The 21,097-nt window shown below is 40.8% G+C and overlaps 1 protein-coding gene across 1 annotated transcript in view; it reads left to right on the forward strand.

The window, feature by feature from the left end:
- The window catches only part of LOC132392511 (adenylate cyclase type 10-like), a 133,170-nt gene that overhangs the window by 40,469 nt on the left and 71,604 nt on the right, over positions 1–21,097 (forward strand). The window contains exons 12-16 of the mRNA XM_059966463.1: positions 438–493; positions 2,465–2,636; positions 3,621–3,813; positions 15,060–15,146; positions 16,538–16,818. Coding sequence (XP_059822446.1) covers positions 438–493; positions 2,465–2,636; positions 3,621–3,813; positions 15,060–15,146; positions 16,538–16,818 — 789 coding nt within the window. The remainder of the gene's footprint in view (positions 1–437; positions 494–2,464; positions 2,637–3,620; positions 3,814–15,059; positions 15,147–16,537; positions 16,819–21,097) is intronic.

Here is a 21,097-nt window from a genome sequence, read left to right on the forward strand (position 1 = left end):
TATGCCTGTACCTGCGCCACCCTTAGCTCTGACACTCCTCCCCTGCCACCTGGCCTGCACCCCTTCTGTGGCACTCTATCCTCACAATTCCCAGCACCCTTTTCTCCTGCCAGATTTACAAACTTCATATTGACGAATACAGTAAATATATATACCTTAGCCATATATATGTGTCTAACATATTGCACAGTACTTTAGCTCAGGGTTTGGCTGTACCTCTAAATTGGATTAACTAATATAACAACTGAAATGAAACTTCCATTAGTGCTAGTGTTCATTCTGTTGCAGCTTTCTCCTTGTACTTCTTTAAAGTATGTATGACTTTGAAGTGATCTGCAAAATAAGTTTTTCATTGTATGTGACAATAATAAACCAATAACATGGCTTATTTATTAACTCTAATTAACCATTTTGAGCTTGTTACGTATTTTCTTCAGAATACTTGGAAAGCCTCGAATTTCTGTTGAAAAAGAAGATGATTATCCTCTTTTGGGTGAGTTTATGTTAAATTGGAGCGCAAGGGAAATATTAGAGTCAATTAATTGTATTTAAAATATTGACCTTCAGGAAAATGCTAATTATTCACCTGGACCCCTCTGCTATTTCTTTATTCCTACTGGCTTCATTTTGTTGATGATTGAGTCACTGGGCCTCATTCTCCTGCTCTTTATTACCTGGGCTTTACTCTTTATTCATGGAGGATCATTCTCCTGTGTAATTATTTACTCCGATCTCACTCTGGACCTTTTTTTTATTACTCTTTGGTCTGTCAGACTGTAAATTATTTACCAGACCTTGCTTTTTTTCTGGAAATAATTTGGAAAGTGATCAGCTCGGGTGGTTGCTGGTTGCGTGGAGTTCTCTGATCTCTCTTACATGCAAATTTCTTCTAGTAAATTGTCAAGATTGGAGAACAACTCATTTCAACCATTGCTTTCTCTTCTTACTCAAAATTATTCTTCACATATTTCCAACTTTAGGCATAATTTAGATAAGACTTGAGGATGTTTTGATTTGACTGAACAAATCTTGTGACTTTGACTAAGCCACTTGGAGATTGGGGCTTAGTGAACGATCTTTATTCAGTGTGATGAGCAGGCATCCTGTAAGAATTTCTCTTGTATGATTCCCAGAAGATTCTCAATGAGTTGAAATTGCATTGATAGTAATTGAGGAATAAGATAACAGCAGGTGATTAAATACAGTTTCAACTTCAATATAAACAGAAAATGCTGGGAATACTCTGCACGTTTCGCCGGTCATTGCATCCACACTGGACTTTGAGGCGAGCAGTCCCGGTTTGAAATCTGGTTGACTCCTTGTTCACTTTCCATCCATGCTGGGTTGAGCATCAAGCTAGAAACTCAGCCATGTAAAAAAAAATCGACAGCAACAAATACTCAGTAGGTTAGGCCATATCTGGGGGAAGAGAAGGAGGCAAAATTTCAGGTCGACGACTCTTCATCAGAACAGAGTTAGAGTTCTGATGAAAATCTCCGAAGTGAAGTGTTGACTCTGTTTCTCTTCCCACAGCTCAATTGCCAAGCACAGCTTCAAACATTCAGATACCTGTGGATGGTGTGAAGGTCTTTGAATACAAAACACTCAAAATATAGTTATGTATCACAGTATTGAGTGACAGCTTGCTGGATATACAAGCACCTCAAATACTGATTAACAGAATTATTATGTCTTGAGCAATGCTTTAATTGACAGGATGGTCACTTAATCTCCACACTGATCTCATGCAAGAAGCTTCAATGTGGGCCAATTAACATAAATGTTCATGTGTTCTTTAAAATGATGCAAACCTAGAATGCTGCACACCCAACTGCTGGTTTCAATCTCTTTATCATATTGGTGAATGTTGCATTGTTCAATAAAATATCTTTATCAAAAGAAGCGATTGACTTGTCTGTTTCCAAAGTATAGCACTATGCAAAAGTCTTTGGCGCATGTAAAAAAAAATCCTGCACAGCAAAGATGTTTTAAAAAAAATAATGAGAAGTTTCTAAACATTGAAACATTTACAACAAAGAGCAGAAAGCAGTAAAAAAAATCTAAATCAAGCCAATATTTGGTATGACTGCCCTTTGCCATTAAAGCAGCATACACTATCATACAGTTTTATAAGAAAATCTGCTGGTGGATTGTTCCACTCACCTTGGACAACTTGCTACAGTTTTTCTGCAGACTGTCTGTCTCACTCACTTCTTTCTCTCCAGTAACCCCGGACAGCTTTGATGTTGTGATCGGAGCTTTGTGGAATTCATTCCATCTGAAACCACCTAAAAAAATTTAGGGTGCCTAAGACTTTTGTACAATACTGTATGTCTCCTAATTGATCTTTGACGCTGAACAGATTTTGTTTTGAACACTTGTTCTTGTTTGTATTAACAGCTGCCATCACATAGTTCCTAATTAAAATTGATAGTCAATCTCTAACAAATCTCCTTTCTTAAAGGCCGAGAAAAAGAGATGAAGATTTTCCACAATGCCCTGAAAAACTTTATTTCAGCTAAGGACAAGGAATCTCTTAACTGTTGTCAAGTGATTATGTATGAAGGCACAGTTGGGTGTGGAAAAAGCAGACTCCTAGTTGAAGTCATCCGTACTTCCCAAGCTCAAGAAATAAGGTTAGTGTCTTAATTGCAATCATTTATTACAAGCATCTGGGGGAGAATAAATGAATTACTCACAGATTTTTTTTCAAATAAATCATATTAGTTTTGTCATGAAAAGAATTAGATTTAGAATTAGATTGAAGTTTTGGCCCACTTATCCAAGAAAGAATGTGTTGACGTTGGAGAGGGTTCAAAGGAGGTTCATGAAAGTGATTCTGGGATCGAAAGGCTTGTCATACGGGGTATGTTTGATGGTTCTGGGCGTTTACTCACTGGAATTCAGAATAATGAAGAGTGACCTCATTGTAGCCTATTGAAAGTTGAAAGTCCTTGATAGAGTGGATGTGGAGAGGATATTTCCTATGGGGGCTTGGTGGGGGGGGGGGGGAGAAGAATCACAGGGCACCGTCTCAGAATAGAGGGGCATTCTTTTAGGATGGAAATGAGGAATAATTTCTTTAGCCAGAGGGTGGTGAATCTGTGGAATTTATTGCGACAGGTGGCTGTGAAAGCCAAGTCATTGGGTGTATTTAATGCAGAGGTTGATAGATTCTTGATTGGTCAGAGCTTGAAGGGATACAGGGATGAGCAGAAGATTGGGGCTGAGTTGGGAAATGGATCAGCCATGATGAAATGGCGGCACAGACTCAATTGGGCAAGTGACTTAATTCTGTTCCTATATCTCATGGTCTTTTTTAGACTTTTGCCAGTTTCTGATGGGCAGTTTATTGGGAAGTTTTAACCAAATCCTGGAAGTTTAATTAGTTGAGGTAACTCCTTAGAGTTCGGCACGGACTAGGAGGGCCGAGATGGCCTGTTTCCGTGCTGTGATTGTTATATGGTTAAATCTGAGAGGTGGAATTAGCCATCACACGTGCCTACTCTCAAACCCACACTCTAGGATTCTATTAATGAGTATATAGAAACTCATTAAAGTGAAATGTTCATTTTAATTAAAGTGAATTTTAAAAATTTATTTATATATGTTTGGTGCAGGGTGTTACCATTTGAACTGGGGAAAATGGACATCACAGAACCCTATTATACTATTCAAACCATGATGGCTCTGCTGCTACATGTGAACCACTGTAAAAGTTATCCAGAACGAGAAAGAGTTTTACTCAGCAAGATAACAAACCCAGAACTGGTTGAAGATTTATGTCTCTTAAATGATCTGCTTTTTGTAAAGGTACTGAAATAAGCAATCTCATCAGTGAACATTAACTTTAATATGTTGTGGCCTTACAGCTTGTGTATCTGAAGACTGATCTTCATGCGCTGGTTCCTTGCAATTCGGTTTTTAATATCTCTCTGACTTATTGCTCAATATGCTGCTGTCATTTAGGGCAGCAATGAAGGTCCTCCTCCTCTGTCTTCCCTTGACTATCTTCTCTACTGTGCCCCGGGTATTTCTACTTCTACGGTATGGCACCAAGTTGTCTTTGGTCAGCTGTGTCTCCCTTGGTCTTCAGGAGTCTATTGACAAGCTGTCTAGATGATGGAGTAGGCCTCTCTGCTCCTCACATGCCCAATCCATCTCCATATTTTCCTCATGATGATTGTGGCCTTGGTGACACTGAAGATCTTTCTTGGACAGAAAATACCGAGAATCTTCCGGAAGCTCATGGTGTGGAATCTCTCCATTCAGGTTCATGGGCACAAGCATGGCTTCGGCCTTAGATTCCCGCGACGGGTTGAGTCGTGTCCTCCGGTGCTGTCTTAGTGAAGTTTGCACTTTCTCCTTGTGACTCCGCCAAGGTGTTCACATTTTCACCAAAATACAATGGATGTGCTGGTTGGAATGTGACTTGGTTTCTGTAAATTAACCCTTGTGTTGTTGAGTAATAGGAGAATCAGAATGGAGCTGATGGGCACAAGAGAGAATAGATTAAAGGGAATGGGATAGATGAACTGTTCTGAGAGCCAGCACTGGACACAAAGGGATGAATAGCCTTCTTCAACTTAATTCAATAATATAACAGTGAAGAACCAAAAAACGTACATATTCTGTGAAATACTGAACCACAGACATTGAAGTTAATTATACAGAGGTTTGCTTTAATATATGCAGCACTCTATGCCAATAAGAACCAATTATCTGACCTATAGGTCATAGACCTAGAGATATGAAAGCCATTTCAGCATTTTTCTCTTCCCTCTAGTCAGCCACAGCTCAGGCCCCATGTATTTCAGCATATTTAATCCCATATTATCTTAACAAAGCTGTCATTTTCCCATAAGAAAGACTTAGTTGCAACTCATATCTGAACTATAACTATTGAATCTAAACTCGGTGACCATGTTATCAGGTATTTTGTACTCCTAGTAAAGTGGCCTCTGAGTGTATGTGTTGCCGCTGAAGCCCATCCTCTTCAAGACTCGACGTGTGCGTTCTGAGATGCTCTTCTGCACACCACTGATGCAGTGTGTGTTTGTGTGAGTTACTGTCACTTTCCCGTCAGCTTGAACCTGTCTGGCCATTCTCCTCTGACCTGTCTCTCTGTCTCTGTCTTCTCACCCAGAGAATCGCTGCTCACTGGATTTTTTTTATTTTTTGCACCATTCCCAGTGAACTCTAGAGACTGTTCTGTTTGAAAATCCCAATAGATCAGCAATTTCTGAGAATCTCAAACCACCCCGTCTGGCACCAGAAGTCATATTTCCTCCCCGTTCAGAGGTCTGGATCTGAACAACAACTGGACCATATCTGCTGGCGGTTTATACATTATGATTCTGGAAGAAGGTGGTGCTGGTGAACAAAGTGACCAAGGCTGACACCCTTCAGATAGTTCATGAAACTACTTTCACTTCTTTGTTTTCTTAAAATGTGTCTGGCTACTGTTGGAGCCTGTGATCTATGTTTTAATGGGGTGCTTTCAGGCCCATTAAGCAATCCGGCTCTTTGCTGTCTGCGAGAGTGTTCGGTGAAGTTTTGAGTGGAAGTGGTGGCCCAGAAGCCAGGGAGCCTGGAGACTAGGCATGTGCCCACGGCTGATCGTGCCGATTAAAGCATCGAGGAGGATTGTATTCATCAAGGCGAGAGCAAAAGGCACACGTGTGTTTAGCTGCATTTATCAGCCTCTCACTCGCTGCTGCTGGAGAAAGATGTCTGTGTGTGATGGTCTATCTTCCCCCCCCCCCCCCCCCCGACGTATGAACAGTCTCTCCCCCTTCCCCCTTCGATGCTGTTGCACAATGGTGCTGGAGTCCTGGGTCTTGGGCAAGGTTTAGTTGATATGGTTTGTGGATTGGACCCTGCAGTTTGTGCTACAGTATGATTCCGGTTTCTGGTTGCTTTTTTTAATTGCTGTTTTGTGTGACTTTGATTGGGGAGGACTGCCAATAATGAACGATACAGCACAAGATTTAACTGAACTGAATATGCCTGGACTGGTTAAGTGTTTTATATTCTATGCTTTTTGCTCTTTTTTGCTATTTTTCACACTGGGGAGGGCTTTGATTGTTTTCTTTGAATGGATTCCATGGTTTTCTTTGTTTCATGGCCGTCTGTGGGAAGACAAATCTCAGGGTTGTATAATGCATACATACATTGATAATAAACATACTTTGAATTGAGTTGCTACCAGATGATTGGCTGACTAGATATTTCCATTAGCCAGCAGTTGTACCTAATAAAGCTGGCCACTGAGTGTATAACAAATTTCAGAGCATTGGTGCCAAGCAAAAAAATACACATAAAATAAGTGATGAGCGCAAACATTGAAAATTTTGCAATTTGTATTTGGAGATGGGCTCACTATCTTCCATTAATCAAAATATATCTTGTTTACAAACTGTATAATGAATAGAAATTTGACCTTGGAGTTAATTTGATATTTGCTGAAAATAAAATTAACAATCATTTAATACTTCTAATTTTTTTCCTTTAGTCAAGCAGTCCAATTTGTCTTCTGGCTTTAGAGGGGGGAGATTGTTAATTGCACTTGTTAATCAAGGCAGTCTGTTCCTGATATTATCATATAACCCCTGCTGGAAGCTCTGATTTTTATCATAACTGAGATATAGACATTGGTAACAAGGTCAGCATTTCTTGTCTATCTTTATCTGCTGTGTGAAGACGTTGACAAGCCTACTTTCCTTACCTGTCTAACATCTCCTTTATTGGCTGACAGCCACTTTTTAACTGATTCCACACCTGTGAGGAATTTTTATTTGCTTTGGCAAGTAACGCAACACAAAGTACAGGATGTTGATGCTATATTGAGGCAATCTGTCAGGTGAAGGTGCTTGTGCTGAGTTGTGAAGTAGTGCCTTCCAAAATTTTAATCCTCATCAAAATTTTAATTGATGAGGAAATATCGTGTCTAACTAAGAGTGATGTGCAAATTAAATAGTGTCTCTGTGTAGCAGCTGAATGTGTCCTTCTTAAATGATGTAGATTACAAGTTTGGAAAATGCTGCCAAGGAAGATGTGGAGAGCTTCCGTGGTAGTTTCCACACATACTCAATACTGTAGCCATGGCTTGTTCTTTCATCCATCTTGTAGAAAAGAGACAGAATATCATTAATTGTTTTGCAGTCCTCTTTGAAGAGCAGAGACTGATGTGTCAGGAGCAAATATCCAAAATAAAATGTAATCAGTGAATCCTGCATGTACGGTTGAGTATCTTGGCTTTTCTTGGTGCCCACAAGAAAATAAATCTCAGGGTTGTATATGGTGATATATATGTACTTTGCTAATGAATTTACTTTGAACTTAGAATTGTTACCTTCAGCTGTGCAGTGCATATTACAATGGAAAGTGCTTCATCATGTTTCTTCCTACCATGAACATGTTGGTCCCTCTTAGCAATGTTTATTTTGCATTTTGTCTAATATTTTCTAAAGTAGTCTTAAGTCTTTTCCTTTCTACATTAAAATCTACTCCTGTGTTCAATGTGCTCTAAAACTGTTTGGTCATCAGCAGCACATAATTACCCACCATGGTCCTATCCGGATGAATGATTAAACTGTGAGAATGGCTCTAATGTGCGAGACTAATTTAAAATGGGGAGAACTTTTCTAGAGTTTGCTTAGTTTTGTTGTCTTTTTGTTGTTCTGTTTTTGACAAAGACGTAAATTTTACTCTACAATTTTCCAAGCCATCCTTGTCTGAAACATTTACCATGCCTGCCCAGACCAGTTAATTTCTCAAGCATTCCTCGAGCACTGAGGAAAAATTCCCAGGTGGCATGTCTAACCTGTAGCAGTGTGTTGTGTCTGCTTGGACAGAGGAGCAAGGTGGAGGGATGATTCAGAGTAGCAGTGTCCCACAGACAGCGAAGCTATTGTTGGATCTCTGTTTACTTTATGATCCTTGGCGTTCTTCCGGGAGTCAGGAATGACATGTAGTCTTAACTCTAAGATTTCAGAATATTTTAGTACAAGCAAACATACAAATACTGGCCTGTGGAAAGTGGCCAGTGAAGTAGTGGAGATTAGAGGCTTTGACCCGAGAGATTCTGGCAGTTTTGGCAGTTGGACTGTGCAATCAAGTCAATCAAGATTTGAATAGCTCAGACTCAGCAGAAAGCAGCTGATTGGGCAATCAAGGTCAGGTGACCAAGCAGTTTGAAAAGCTCAAACAAATAAATAGAGGGTTACCTCAAGCGGAGCGGCCTGTGGAAAGCAGCCAGTGAGTGAATGGGCCAGTGAAGGAGTGGAAATTTGAGGCTTTGACGAGGAGGCTGAGGACAAGCTTCACTCCAAGTGAGGTAAGGCCGGGTAAGTTCCTTTCAAAGGAGAAAGTTTCAAAAGTTGAGGCAAGTATTGGGTAGGTCATAGCAGCTGAGATCGGCCCCGTGGTTTGTTCATCCTGCAGCATGTGGAAAATCAGGGATACTTCCAGTGTCCCTGACGACTATGTGTGCAGGAAGTGTGTCCAACTGCAGCTTCTGGCAGACCGCATTGAGCGTCTGGAGCTGCGATTGGATTCATACTGGAGCATCCGCGATGCTGAGAAAGTCGTGAATAGCACGTTCAGTGAGTTGGCCACACCGCAGGTAAAGGTCACACAGGCAGAAAGGGAAGGGGTGGCCACTAGACAGCGTAGCAGTAGGCAGGTAGTGCAGGAGTCCCCTGAGGTCATCTCCCTCCTAAACAGATGTACTGTTTTGGATACCGTTGGGGGAAATGTCTCATCAGGGGAAGGAAGCAGCAGCCGAGTTCATTGCACCATGGGTGGCTCTACAGCACAGGAGGGAAGGAAAAGGAATGGGAGAGCTATAGTGATAGGGGATTCAATTGTAATGGGGATAGATAGGCGTTTTTGTGGCAGCAAACGAGACTCCAGGATGGTATGTTGTCTCCCTGGTGCAAGGGCCAAGGATGTCTCTGAGCGGCTGCAGGACATTCTGGAATGGGAGGGTGAACAGCCAGTGGTCGTGGTGCACATAGTTACCAATGATATAGGTAAAAAAACGGGATGAGGTCCTACAAGGTGAATTTAGGGAGTTAGGAGATAAACTAAAAAGTAGGACCACAAAGGAAATAATCTCTGGATTACTACCAGTGTCATGTGCTAGTCAGAGTAGAAATAGGAGGATATTTCAGATGAATACGTGGCTTGAAAAATGGTGCAAGGGGGAGGGATTCAAATTTCTGGGGCATTGGAACCAGTTCTAGGGGAGGTGGGACCAGTATAAGCAGGACGGTCTGCAGCTGGGCTGGACTGGAACCAATGTCCTAGGGGGAGTGTTTGCTACTGCTGTTCAGGAGGCTTTAAACTAATGTGGCAGGGGGATGGGAACAAGTGCAGAGAGACAGAGCAGTGTAAAATGAGGGTAGAAGAAAAAAGTAGTAAGGTGAAAAGTAAAAGTGGCAGGCAGGTAAATCCAGGGCAAAAAGCAAAAAAAGCCACTTTTCAACATAATTGTATAAGGGCTAAGAGTGTTGTAAAAACAAGCCTGCAGGCTTTGTGTGTCAATGCGAGGAGCATTCGTAACAAGGTGGATGGATTGAATGTGCAGATAGTTATTAATGAATATGATATAGTTGGGATCACAGAGACATGGCTCCAGGGTGACCAAGGATGGGAGCTCAACATCTAGGGATATTCAATATTCAGGAGGGATAGACAGGAAAGAAAAGGAGGTGGGGTAGCATTGCTGGTTAGAGAGGAGATTAACGCAATAGAACGGAAGGACATTAGCCAGGAGGATGTGGAATCGATATGGGTAGAGCTGCATAACACTAAGGGGCAGAAAACGCTGGTGGGAGTTGCGTACCGGCCACCTAACAGTAGTAGTGAGGTTGGGGATGGCATTAAACGGGAAATTAGAAATGCGTGCAATAAAGGAACAGTAGTTATAATGGGTGACTTCAATCTACATATAGATTGGTTGAACCAAATTGGTAAGGGTGCTGAGGAAGAGGATTTCTTGGAATGTATGCGGGATGGTTTTCTGAACCAACATGTTGAGGAACCAACTAGAGAGCAGGCCATTCTAGATTGGGTATTGAGCAATGAGGAAGGGTTAGTTAGCAATCTTGTCGTGTGAGGCTCCTTGGGTAAGAGTGACCATGGTACGGTGGAATTCTTCATTAAGATGGAGAGTGACATAGTTAATTCAGAAACAAAGGTTCTGAACTTAAAGAAGGGTAACTTTGAAGGTATGAGACGTGAATTAGCTAAGATAGACTGGCAAATGATACTTAATGGGTTGATGGTGGATATGCAATGGCAAGCATTTAAAGATTGCATGGATGAACTACAACAATTGTTCAGCCCAGTTTGGTAAAAGAATAAACCAGGGAAGGTAGTGCACCTGTGGCTGACAAGGGAAATTAGGGATAGTATCAAGTCCAAAGAAGAAATATATAAATTAGCAAAAAAAAGCAACACACCTGAGGACTGGGAGAAATTCAGAGACCAGCAGAGGAGGACAAAGGGCTTAATTAGGAAAGGGAAAAAAGATTATGAGGGAAAGCTGGCAGGGAACATAAAAACTGACTGTAAAAACCTCTGTAGATACGTAAAAAGAAAAAGATTGGTCAAGACAAATGTAGGTCCTTTACAGTCAGAAACAGGTGAATTGATCATGGGGAGCAAGGACATGGCAGACCAATTGAATAACTACTTTGGTTCTGTCTTCACTAAGGAGGACATAAATAATCTTCCGGAAATAGTAAGGGACCAAGGGTCTAGTGAGATGGAGGAACTGAGGGAAATACATGTTAGTAGGGAAGTGGTGTTAGGTAAATTGAAGGGATTAAAGGCAGATAAATCCCCAGGGCCAGATGGTCTGCATCCCAGAGTGCTTAAGGAAGTAGCCCAAGAAATAGTGGATGCATTAGTAATAATTTTTCAAAACTCCTTAGATTCTGGATTAGTTCCTGAGGATTGGAGGGTGGCTAATGTAACCCCACTTTTTTTTTAAAAAAAGGAGGGAGAGTAAAACCAGGGAATTACAGACTGGTTAGTCTGACATTGGTGGTGGGGAAAATGCTAGAGTTGGTTATCAAAGATGTGATAACAGCATATTTGGAAAGAGGTGAAATCATCGGACAAAGTCAGCATGGATTTGTGAAAGGAAAATCATGTCTGACGAATCTTATAGAATTTTTTGAAGATGTAACTAGTAGAGTGGATATGGGAGAGCCAGTGGATGTGGTATATTTAGATTTTCAAAAGGCTTTTGACAAGGTCCCACACAGGAGATTAGTGTGCAAACTTAAAGCATTGGGGGTATGGTATTGATGTGGATACAAAATTGGTTGGCAGGCAGGAAGCAAAGAGTGGGAGTAAATGGGACCTTTTCAGAATGGCAGGCAGTGACTAGTGGGGTACCACAAGGCTCAGTGCTGGGACCCCAGTTGTTTACAATATATACTAATGATTTAGATGAGGGAATTAAATGCAGCATCTCCATGTTTGCGGATGACAAGAAGTTGGGCGGTGGTGTTAGCTGTAAGGAGGATGCTAAGAGGATGCAGGGTGACTTGGATAGGTTTGGTGAGTGGGCAAATTCATGGCAGATGCAATTTAATGTGGATAAGTGTGAGGTTATCTACTTTGGTTGCAAGAACAGGAAAACAGATTATTATCTGAATGGTGGCTGATTAGGAAAAGGGGAGACGCAAGGAGACCTGGGTGTCATTGTACACCAGTCATTGAAGGTGGGCATGCAGGTACAGCAGGTGGTGAAAAAGGCAAATGGTATGTTGGCATTCATAGCAAAAGCATTTGAGTACAGGAGCAGGGAGGTTCTATTGCAGTTGTACAAGGCCTTGGTGAGACCGCACCTAGAATATTGTGTGCAGTTTTGGTCCCCTAATCTGATGAAAGACGTTCTTGCCATAGAGGGAGTACAGAGAAGGTTCACCAGATTGATTCCTGGGATGGCAGGACGTTCATATGAAGAAAGACTGGATCGACTATGCTTATACCCACTGGAATTTAGAAGATAGAGGGGGGATCTTATTGAAACATACAAAATTCTAAAGGGATTGGACAGGCTAGATGCAGGAAGATTGTTTCCGATGTTGGGGAAGTCCAGAACGAGGGGTCACAATTTAAGGAAGCCTTTTAGGACCGAGATGAGGAAAAACTTCTTCACACAGAGAGTGGTGAATCTGTGGAATTCTCTGCCACAGGAAACAGTTGAGGCTGGTTCATTGGCTATATTTAAGAGGGAGTTAGATACGGCCCTTGTGGCTAAAGGGATCAGGGGGTATGGAGAGAAAGCAGGTACAGGGTTCTGAGTTGGATGATCAGCCATGATCATACTGAATGGCGGTGCAGGCTTGAAGGGCCGAATGGCCCACTCCTGCACCTATTTTCTATGTTTACTAGGCAAACTAAATAACGAGCCAAGAAATGATGTTTAGGAGTGAATGTTAAAGGAATCAACAAGTCAAATTGGTGCCTCTGAAAAATCTTATCACCTTTATAATAAGATGAGGAAAATCCCTTTGATAGGAATGAATTAGTTAATAGGCTATATAATTAAAACAATTCCATCACATGGGTAATGTGCTAATACTTGGCCAATGAAAAATGAGAAATGTGCCAAATTGTTAGTTTAGCTGCTATACTGCTTTCTGCCAGTGAGTGTGAAAATACATGAGTTTGTTTAAAAAGTACAAATGTTATAGAAAGTATTTTTTTAAAAACTGTGGTTTCTAACACTATTGCGACTATTCAATTCAAGTGTAAATGTTAGAGGGGGTTAAAACAATAGGTGAGATCTCAATCCAGTGGAATAGTTTATTACTGAAGCTGCACTCTTCGGGGAAATAGATCGGTCAGACTTACTTGATCTGGTGCCTTGTTAGTGTTATGCCATCATGAATGTAAAGCAAGCTTCTTTGGAAGTCAAGACAGATGTTATTGTGGTCCTGGGTGCCACAGTTGAAAGGGTATCATGGGAATCTACCATTCTAATTCCCAGAAACCATTAGGATTGCTGAGGGAATCTAACAAGTGAGCATTAGTGGTTCCATCAGGGAATTTTCTGAGTATTCCTATGAACACCATTGCCACTCGACCAGTGCCTTAGTTGTATGTAAACTATATTTATGAGGTATCATGGTAGTGTAGTAGTTAGCACAATGCTATTACATATCTGGCTGTCACAGTTTGGAATTCAATTCTGGCATCCTCTGTAAGAAAGTTTGTACGTTCTTCCCGTGTGCAAAGTGGGTTTCCTTTGGATGATCTGGTTTCCTCCCACAGTCCAAAGACTTTATGGTTAGTGGGCTAATTGGTCGCTGTAAGTTGTCCTGTAATTAGGCTAGGGGTTAAATCGCTGGTTGAGCAGATTGGTTCAGTGGGGCAGAAGGGCCTGTTCTGTGCTGTATCTCTAAATAATAAAAATAAATATAGTCCACATTCCTCTCCTATCAGACTCTTTCTTCTCCAGCCCTTGGCCTTCTGCACCCACCTGACTTCACCCTTCGCCTTCCAGCTAGCCTCCTTCCCCCCACCTTTTTATTCTGGCATCTTCCCCCTTCCTTCTCAGTCCCAATGAAGGGTCTCAACCCAAAATCATTTCTATCGATGCTGCCTGGCCTGTTGATTTCCTCCAGCATTTTATGTATGTTGCTTTGGATTTCCAGCATCTGCAGAATTTCTTGTGTTAATAAATAATTTTGTTAGGCTACTAGTTCACATTCAGGTGGCGTTGTCTTGTACTAGGCTATCCCAGCTATCTAAGCCATGAGCTAATCAGGATCATCCTTCAAACCATCCAAATCTGACATTTATAATCAGCAGTGTTCCACCTCCTATATCTTGGTCACTTTGTAGATTTGCTTTCTGCTTGGCTCTTCACTGAACTGAGGCCAAGGCCGTGGGCTTGCTCTAGCTGCTTCATGGCTGTAAACTCCGTAGTGATGTTCTCCGCTGTGCGATGAACTGAGGCTGGGCCTGCTCCAGCTGCTCTGAGCTTCATGCCTATGGACTCACTTACAATCCAACTGCTGTTTCTTTATTGTTTGCATGATTTCTGATTTTTTTTCTCTCTCTCTCTCTCTCTCTCTTTGTGCATTGGGTGTTTGCTGCTCTTTTTAATGATTTCTTATTGTGTTTCTTTCTTTGTGGCTGCCTGTAAGGAGGTGACTCTCAAAGTTGTATAATGTACACATACTTTGATAATAAATGGACTTTGAACAAAGGCACATGAAGTTTAATTTTGTCAGAATTGTTCCATAATTTGTCAGAGTCAGATTCATTATCACAGACATATGATATTGCATTTGTTTCATGAATATAGGCAATCCCTACATTACAGCAATTTACCTCATGGAATTGTGCTCATAGGGAATTCAGAAATCACTGCCAAACAATTATCTTTGATACATAATAAAAATCTTCATAAAATTTATGTGGTGATACCTAATAAAAATCTTCACAAAATTTATGTGGAGAGCGAACTAAATAAAATAAATTTTTTTCGACTCCAAAACACAATCACCACTCCCCGTAATGCGGGAGTCACACTTCCTTCCACCCAGGTACCACTTTCCGGTTGTTTCAAGTTGTGCTGCATGTTGGGGCATGTGTTCGCATTCTCTGTGTTGTCTTTTGAGGCCCCTGAACTACTAACAAGGCTGAACTGAACTGAATTAAACTGTACGAACATTCCTAGACTGTTTCAATGGTTTGATGTTTTATATTCTGTGTTTCTTGCTTGGTTTTTGCTGTTTGCGTGACTTGTTCTTGTTTTGTGCGTGAGCTGTTTGATGTCTGAACCAGTTCCATGGTGTTTCTGTGTTTTGTGGCTGTCTGCGGGAAGATGAATCTCAGGGTTGTATACACCATACGTACTTTGATAATATATCTTTGAATCTTTGAATTTAGCCAGATGGTCAAGGGAAAGAGGAAAAGATGTATGATGCTTCCCATAGTAGTGTCTATCCTGCATTCCATTTGGATATGAGTAATGGTATCAGGGCAGGGCTTAAATGGTACAATGTATTCATTTTGTTTTTCAGTTTCCAATTTCTGAAAGAGTCTCCCTCATGGACAGTAGGGCCAAGCACAGGGCATTTCGAAAATATGTGATTGCAGTGATCAACCAGGTAATTGTATGATTAGCTTTCAAAAACCAATGCATTTCAGGCCACTTACCAAGTACACAGTAAATTCCTGAACTACAGAGCACTTTGGTTCCTGTCTGCTTAACAATGTTTTTGTTGTAGTCATTGCTGCTGATATGCCATGGCTAGAATCAGGCCTTGATGGTTGATTGAAGTCATTAAGTATTTTAAATGATGAATCAACACATTTAGAGGGGAAATGCTTATATAAGATGTTACTCTAATTATAAAATTAAAGCAATATGTATATCTATATGGTGCAGGATTGGTCTATATTGAATGAGATGTGCCAAATGGTTGTCCTGTTTGTTTGTTCGTTATGTAGCATGTTGTATGATGTGGGTGATCTTGGTCTTTCCACGACCATGATTGTTCTTGGCAAACTTTTCAACGGAAGTGGTTTGCCATTGCCTTCTTGGCAGCGGTTTACAAGATGGGTGACATAAGCCATTATCAGTACTCTTCGGAGATTGTCCGCCTGGTATCAGTGGTCGCATAACCAGGACTTGTGATATGCACCATCTTCTCCCCTGGCTTCACGTGACCCTGATCCGGTGGGGGGGGGGGGGGGGTCGCCAAGCAGATGCTGCACCTTGTCCAGGGGGCGCCTTGCACAGCCTTTGATAGTATCTTCACCCCACCACAAATTTCTTTATGATGGTTTTTACACAGAATTATTGATGATTAAACCAACTGATGTATTGTCAATAATTAAAAGTAAATGAAGTAGTTTAACCAGAAAAGATCACCAAAGGTTTTCTCTCTATTGTAGTCATAACTTCTAAATAATTGTTTCAAGGTGTGGACATTGGGATGAAAGTTGTGTTTATTACCCGACTGGTCATTCTGGAGTGGGATGCCTTCTTGATATGAATGCACATTTATAGGATTGATTATATGCAGAATCTCAGGATATTGAAATGACGATAATTAAAGCCTAAAAGGAAGAGTTTATGTATAATACCTTTCCCAGTATATATATATAATAATTCTGTAGAAATAATATGTAAAAATACTGTATAAACATTAAAAATAAATTTTAGAGATGCTCCAGTACCAGTAGGTAAATACTTGAGCAGATTGAGTTTTACAAACTGGCAAAACCCTGGAGATAACTGAGAAAGAGAAAGAAATATCAAAGAAATCAGATTATAATAGAGCATGCATGAAGCCTCTTTATTAATTATAATATATAAGTATTATATAATATGTATAAATTACTTATATATAATATTTTTATACATACACACACACACACACACACACACATATATATATATAGAAATTATTTGTAATCTTGTTTGCAAATATTTCAACTGGAGGTAATTTTCAAATGAATCACTGATCACCTATTCCTGCTGTATTCTCTGTAGAATGTTACAAATGATACTGTGCTGCTGGTCATTGACCAAGTTCAATACATTGACATACCATCATGGGAGCTTATTTTGCAAATGCGTGCAAGTCTTCCTTTGTTCATGGTCATGGCACTGAGACCATTCACAGTAGAGAAACCGCCATGCCAGGCTGCAATAATGGTAATGAGAAGCCGGAAGACTTCATATGTAAAGCTTTCAGGCTTGGATCCATCTATAATCCGTCCACTAGCCTGCCAAATCTTGGGGGTCATTAGTATTCCACGAGAGCTGGAGATGTAAGTAAGGAATCTAACCATGATATACTGTACAAGCTGAATTAATGAAAACATCTATGTGAAACTTTAAAAAAAATTAAAGGATCAGGACTTTTTTTGCTATGCTAGTATCATATTTTGCTAATTATTGGTTCTAAAAAATGTTTGTTTCAATTATTAATTGTTGACTGATTAGCTGCCGCAAAAATTTAAAAAGTGGGCAAATATTCTGTTCAGAAATTGATTTTGATGGTCCTTTACATTACGCAGTAAAGGACTCACTCAGAATGAAAAGTTGATAAGGAAATATGCTTCTGAATCTGTTGCCTTGTATTTAGTCTTCTTCAAGTCATAATACATACATAGGTCATGCCGAATCTCCTGGCAATTTCTGGTCCCTGGCTCCCCGAGAAACTGATCTTTGGAAATGCAGTTCATGTAAAATAGGGACCAGTCACTGTTCATGAATCAAGATTTAATGGCGAGGTTGTATTTTGTAAGTAATTTTAAAAAGTCATGGATTACTTTTGGATTAGTTGGAGAGTCATGTGGAGTTAAGCTCATTTTCAATGATAAGGTAGATGACCGCATTTAGAAGTACTGAGTAGGGAAATGCTAAGCCTATCTTCTCCTTGTTCTGATACTTATGTTAATTGTTTTCATGGTCCTCTGTCTGGAGAGGTACTAAGAGCAGTGATAATTTTCCAGAGAACTGGAAACATTCTCCCAAGCATTTTACAGGAGCCACATCCCTCCCTCCAAATGTCCGGAAAATGATGCCTCCAGAAGTCAAGATTTTCAAAGAGCATCCATGCTTCTTGAAATGAATGGAAATTTTAATCAGATCTATTACTTTAAGATTTCCAGCCATTCCTGTTAATTTGAAGTCATTGTCACCCTGAACTGCTGTATTGATTATTCGGGAAGGTGGCTGCTAATAACTTTTTACACGTCTCACTGTGCACACAGGAAGTCACCGATCCTCTCTACCAGGAAGAGAGGATTTCATCTCAGTGAAGTAAAATTACTTGGTTTCTCAAAAATTTACAGAGACAGAGATCACACTTGAAGAATTGAGTGCTCTGCACAGGAACTGAGAGCCCTTCAGGAATCAGTAAGGGTTTTACCTGGACGATGGACGATATGTGGGCATCCACAGATGCTCCTTATGGTCGAGACCAATGCCACATTGAGTCATACAGCATAGAAACGAATCCGTGGTGGTATTTAAGTACCCGTCTCCGTGAATCCTGTTGTAAAGCATTCGCCAGTAGTTTTCTATGCTGTGGTAATCCAAGTTCTTAACAATATTAGCTAATTCCTAACTATTTTGAAAAATTTCATTAGCACCTCAAGCAGTTCTTTGATGAATTCAATCCAGCCTGCCCCCATTTAATATTGCTCATTTTAGAATTTCAACTGTACCCTCCCTGAATTCTGCAGTTAAGATGTACTTCCCCTGAGAGGTATATATTAAAGACCTCACCTATGTTATTGGGCTCCCCACACAGGTTGCCTCCTCGGTCCCCAAAGAGCTCTGTATTTTCCTTGGTTATCCTCTTGCCCCTAACAAGATCAACCAAAAAGCACTTCAGTGGGTGTTCAGGACCACACACAACATCATTGGGACACAACTGCCAGATCTGGAAACCATCTACAGCTTGTGACGTCCACGGCGGGCTAGCAAAATTATGACGGACTCAGCCCTCCCCACTAATCACCTGGTCAATCTCCCACCATTTGGCAGGAGATACAGGAATATCTCTGCATGGACATCCAGACTGGAAAAACAGCTTTTTCCTCAGGGTTGCTGTGCAACTGAACAATGCCCCCACCCCCCCACACACACCCAAGTACAATATGTGCAATCTCCAAGTACAATACATGAGCATAATTCTTGATTTTATTTAAATTTAATAAATTTATTTTATAACATGGACCTGCACAATACTTGTATGGGAAGCCACAGTTTCTTTCAACTTTTGAGTTTTTTTTCTCAATTCAGTTGTAACTTGGATGTCATTCTAAGTAACTCCGACTTTATTTTTAAAGTTAGTGATCGTGTTTTAGTTATTGAATTGCCAGTCTGCTACTTCAGACTGAATGGAGTAGCACTGTAATTCATTGATCTCAGCAACGACAATGAAGCTCCAACTAACTTTAAAATCCTTTGGGTTTCTTTTTAATCGGAAGTGACATTTTGTACCCACACTGCACTGCTAATTTGTTGAAGCACCTCTGCTTCTCAATACTCTTCTCATGCATTTACTAATTTTAATCTTTATCCCTACCACATGCTTCCTGTTTTTCGTTGTACTTCTCCCAAAATCTCACCCTGCCCTCAGTAATTTGGACATATTTTCCTTCCTTCATTATGAAAATAATTGGAGTATCGTCTTTCCACCAGTTTAGAATGACTTCCACTTGCTACCTGTGAGGTGCTGCTCCCAGTCTATTTTTAACAGGATTTGTCTTTTAAGGAATTCTGCCATTTCCTCAATTCAGCACCTTGATTTCTGAGCCACCTCTATCCTTTACCATAACCATCTTGAAACTATGGAAACTATTTCCAGAATGCTCTCCCATTGATATTACTCATACATGCCCAGATGCATTCCTAAAGATTAGGCCCAAAGGTACTCCAGTGTAATGAAGGAATTGCCTATATACTTGCCTCAATGTTTGCCTACTTTTAGCTTCTATTCTTCAGAAATTCCATGTAGAGTTACCCTGGTCTTTACCTTTCAACCCGATTGAGGGATTGCTCCATCAAGCGCCTTTGTTCTTCCTTCCATAACAGCCAAGATCACTCAGTGGTCAGACAATTTAATTCCACTTTTCTACTCCCAGAATGAGATTAGACATGGTTTAAGAGGGAAAACACCTCATATTCTGTCTTGATAGTCTTGAACCTGATGCCATCAACCATTTCTCTAATTTTCAGTAGCCGCTCCCCTTTGTTTCTTCTCCTCAACCCCCTCCCCCCCCCAAAGCCGGTTTTGTTTCCCCTTCACCATTTCTCTTCAGCTGCACCTTCCTCCTACTTCCTTTTATTTCATAGTCCACTGTTTACTCATGTCAAATTCCATCTTGTTCAGATCTTTGTTTCTTCCACCTATCACCTCCCAGTTTCTCACATCATTCTATCCTCCCCCTCTCAATAGGATTCACTTAATTAATACCCGCCACCTCATGCCTGCTTTCTTTCCAGTCCTGCTTGAAGGATCTTGGCCAGAGACATTAATTGTCCTTTTCCTTCCGTAGATGGCGCCTGACCTGTTGAGTTCCTTCAGCATTTTATGAGTCTCCACATTCAGTGGATCATCTTTCACAATTTCCACTTTCTGCAGCCAGTTTCCACACCAGCTGCATATTCTCTTCCTTTCTCACCTCAGCACCTTGAAGACATTGCTCCTTCTGTGACTGCCAGTTCCCATGCAGCCAAAGGAGATTCAACAACAGTCCTTTCAGCTCTTCCTTTCCCACCATCCTGGGACCCATTCTGTGTTTCTAGATGAATTCATTTCTTCTACTTCCAATTTGGTACACTATATCTCACGATCTCGATATGAGCTGCTCTGTATCAGATAGAGACAGCGTGATGGCTTTGTAGAACACCTGCATGTAGGCTATAGGAGTGACCCTGAGATTCGATTTGTGTTCCTCTGATCATCCCACTCCCACTTTGGTCACCTGCCTGTGGCCTCTTGTACTGTTACACTGAGCCCCAGTCCAAGTCTAGGGAGTAATACCACACCTTGCAGTCTTCAAGGTTCAATTCTCCAACTTTGATAACTCACTCTTTCTGCTTCTCATCCATTCTTTTTATTTGTGTAATCTGGCCTGTAGGATAAGTTCTATAATATTTTAGCAACACGTTACACAGACAAAGAAGCTTAATCTGCATTATTTCAAGTGTATGATCAAAGTACATACATCTTGCAATATATTGCCTTGAGATTGATGTTCTTAAATGCTTCTACAGGAAAATAAAGAAGCACAACATACTTTATGAGAAACAATACATAAACAGTGACTGATAAACTACAAGTAGGCAATAGAATAGAAATTGTGCAACTCAAGAGTTGTAGGGCCCTTGGAAGTGAGGTCGTAGGTTGTAGAATCAGTTCGGAGCTGTGGTGATTCAACTTAACTGTGCCAGTTGAGGAGTCTGATGGTTGCAGGGTAATAATTGTTCCTAACCATGGCGGTGTGGGATCTAAGGCTTCTGTCTCTTCTGCCCAATGGTAGTAACAAGAAACGAACACGGCCTGGTAAGTGTGTTCAACGGTAGGGAGAG

The sequence above is a fragment of the Hypanus sabinus genome, chromosome 4 (assembly GCF_030144855.1).
Source record: "Hypanus sabinus isolate sHypSab1 chromosome 4, sHypSab1.hap1, whole genome shotgun sequence".
Classification (NCBI taxonomy): Eukaryota; Metazoa; Chordata; class Chondrichthyes; order Myliobatiformes; family Dasyatidae; genus Hypanus; species Hypanus sabinus.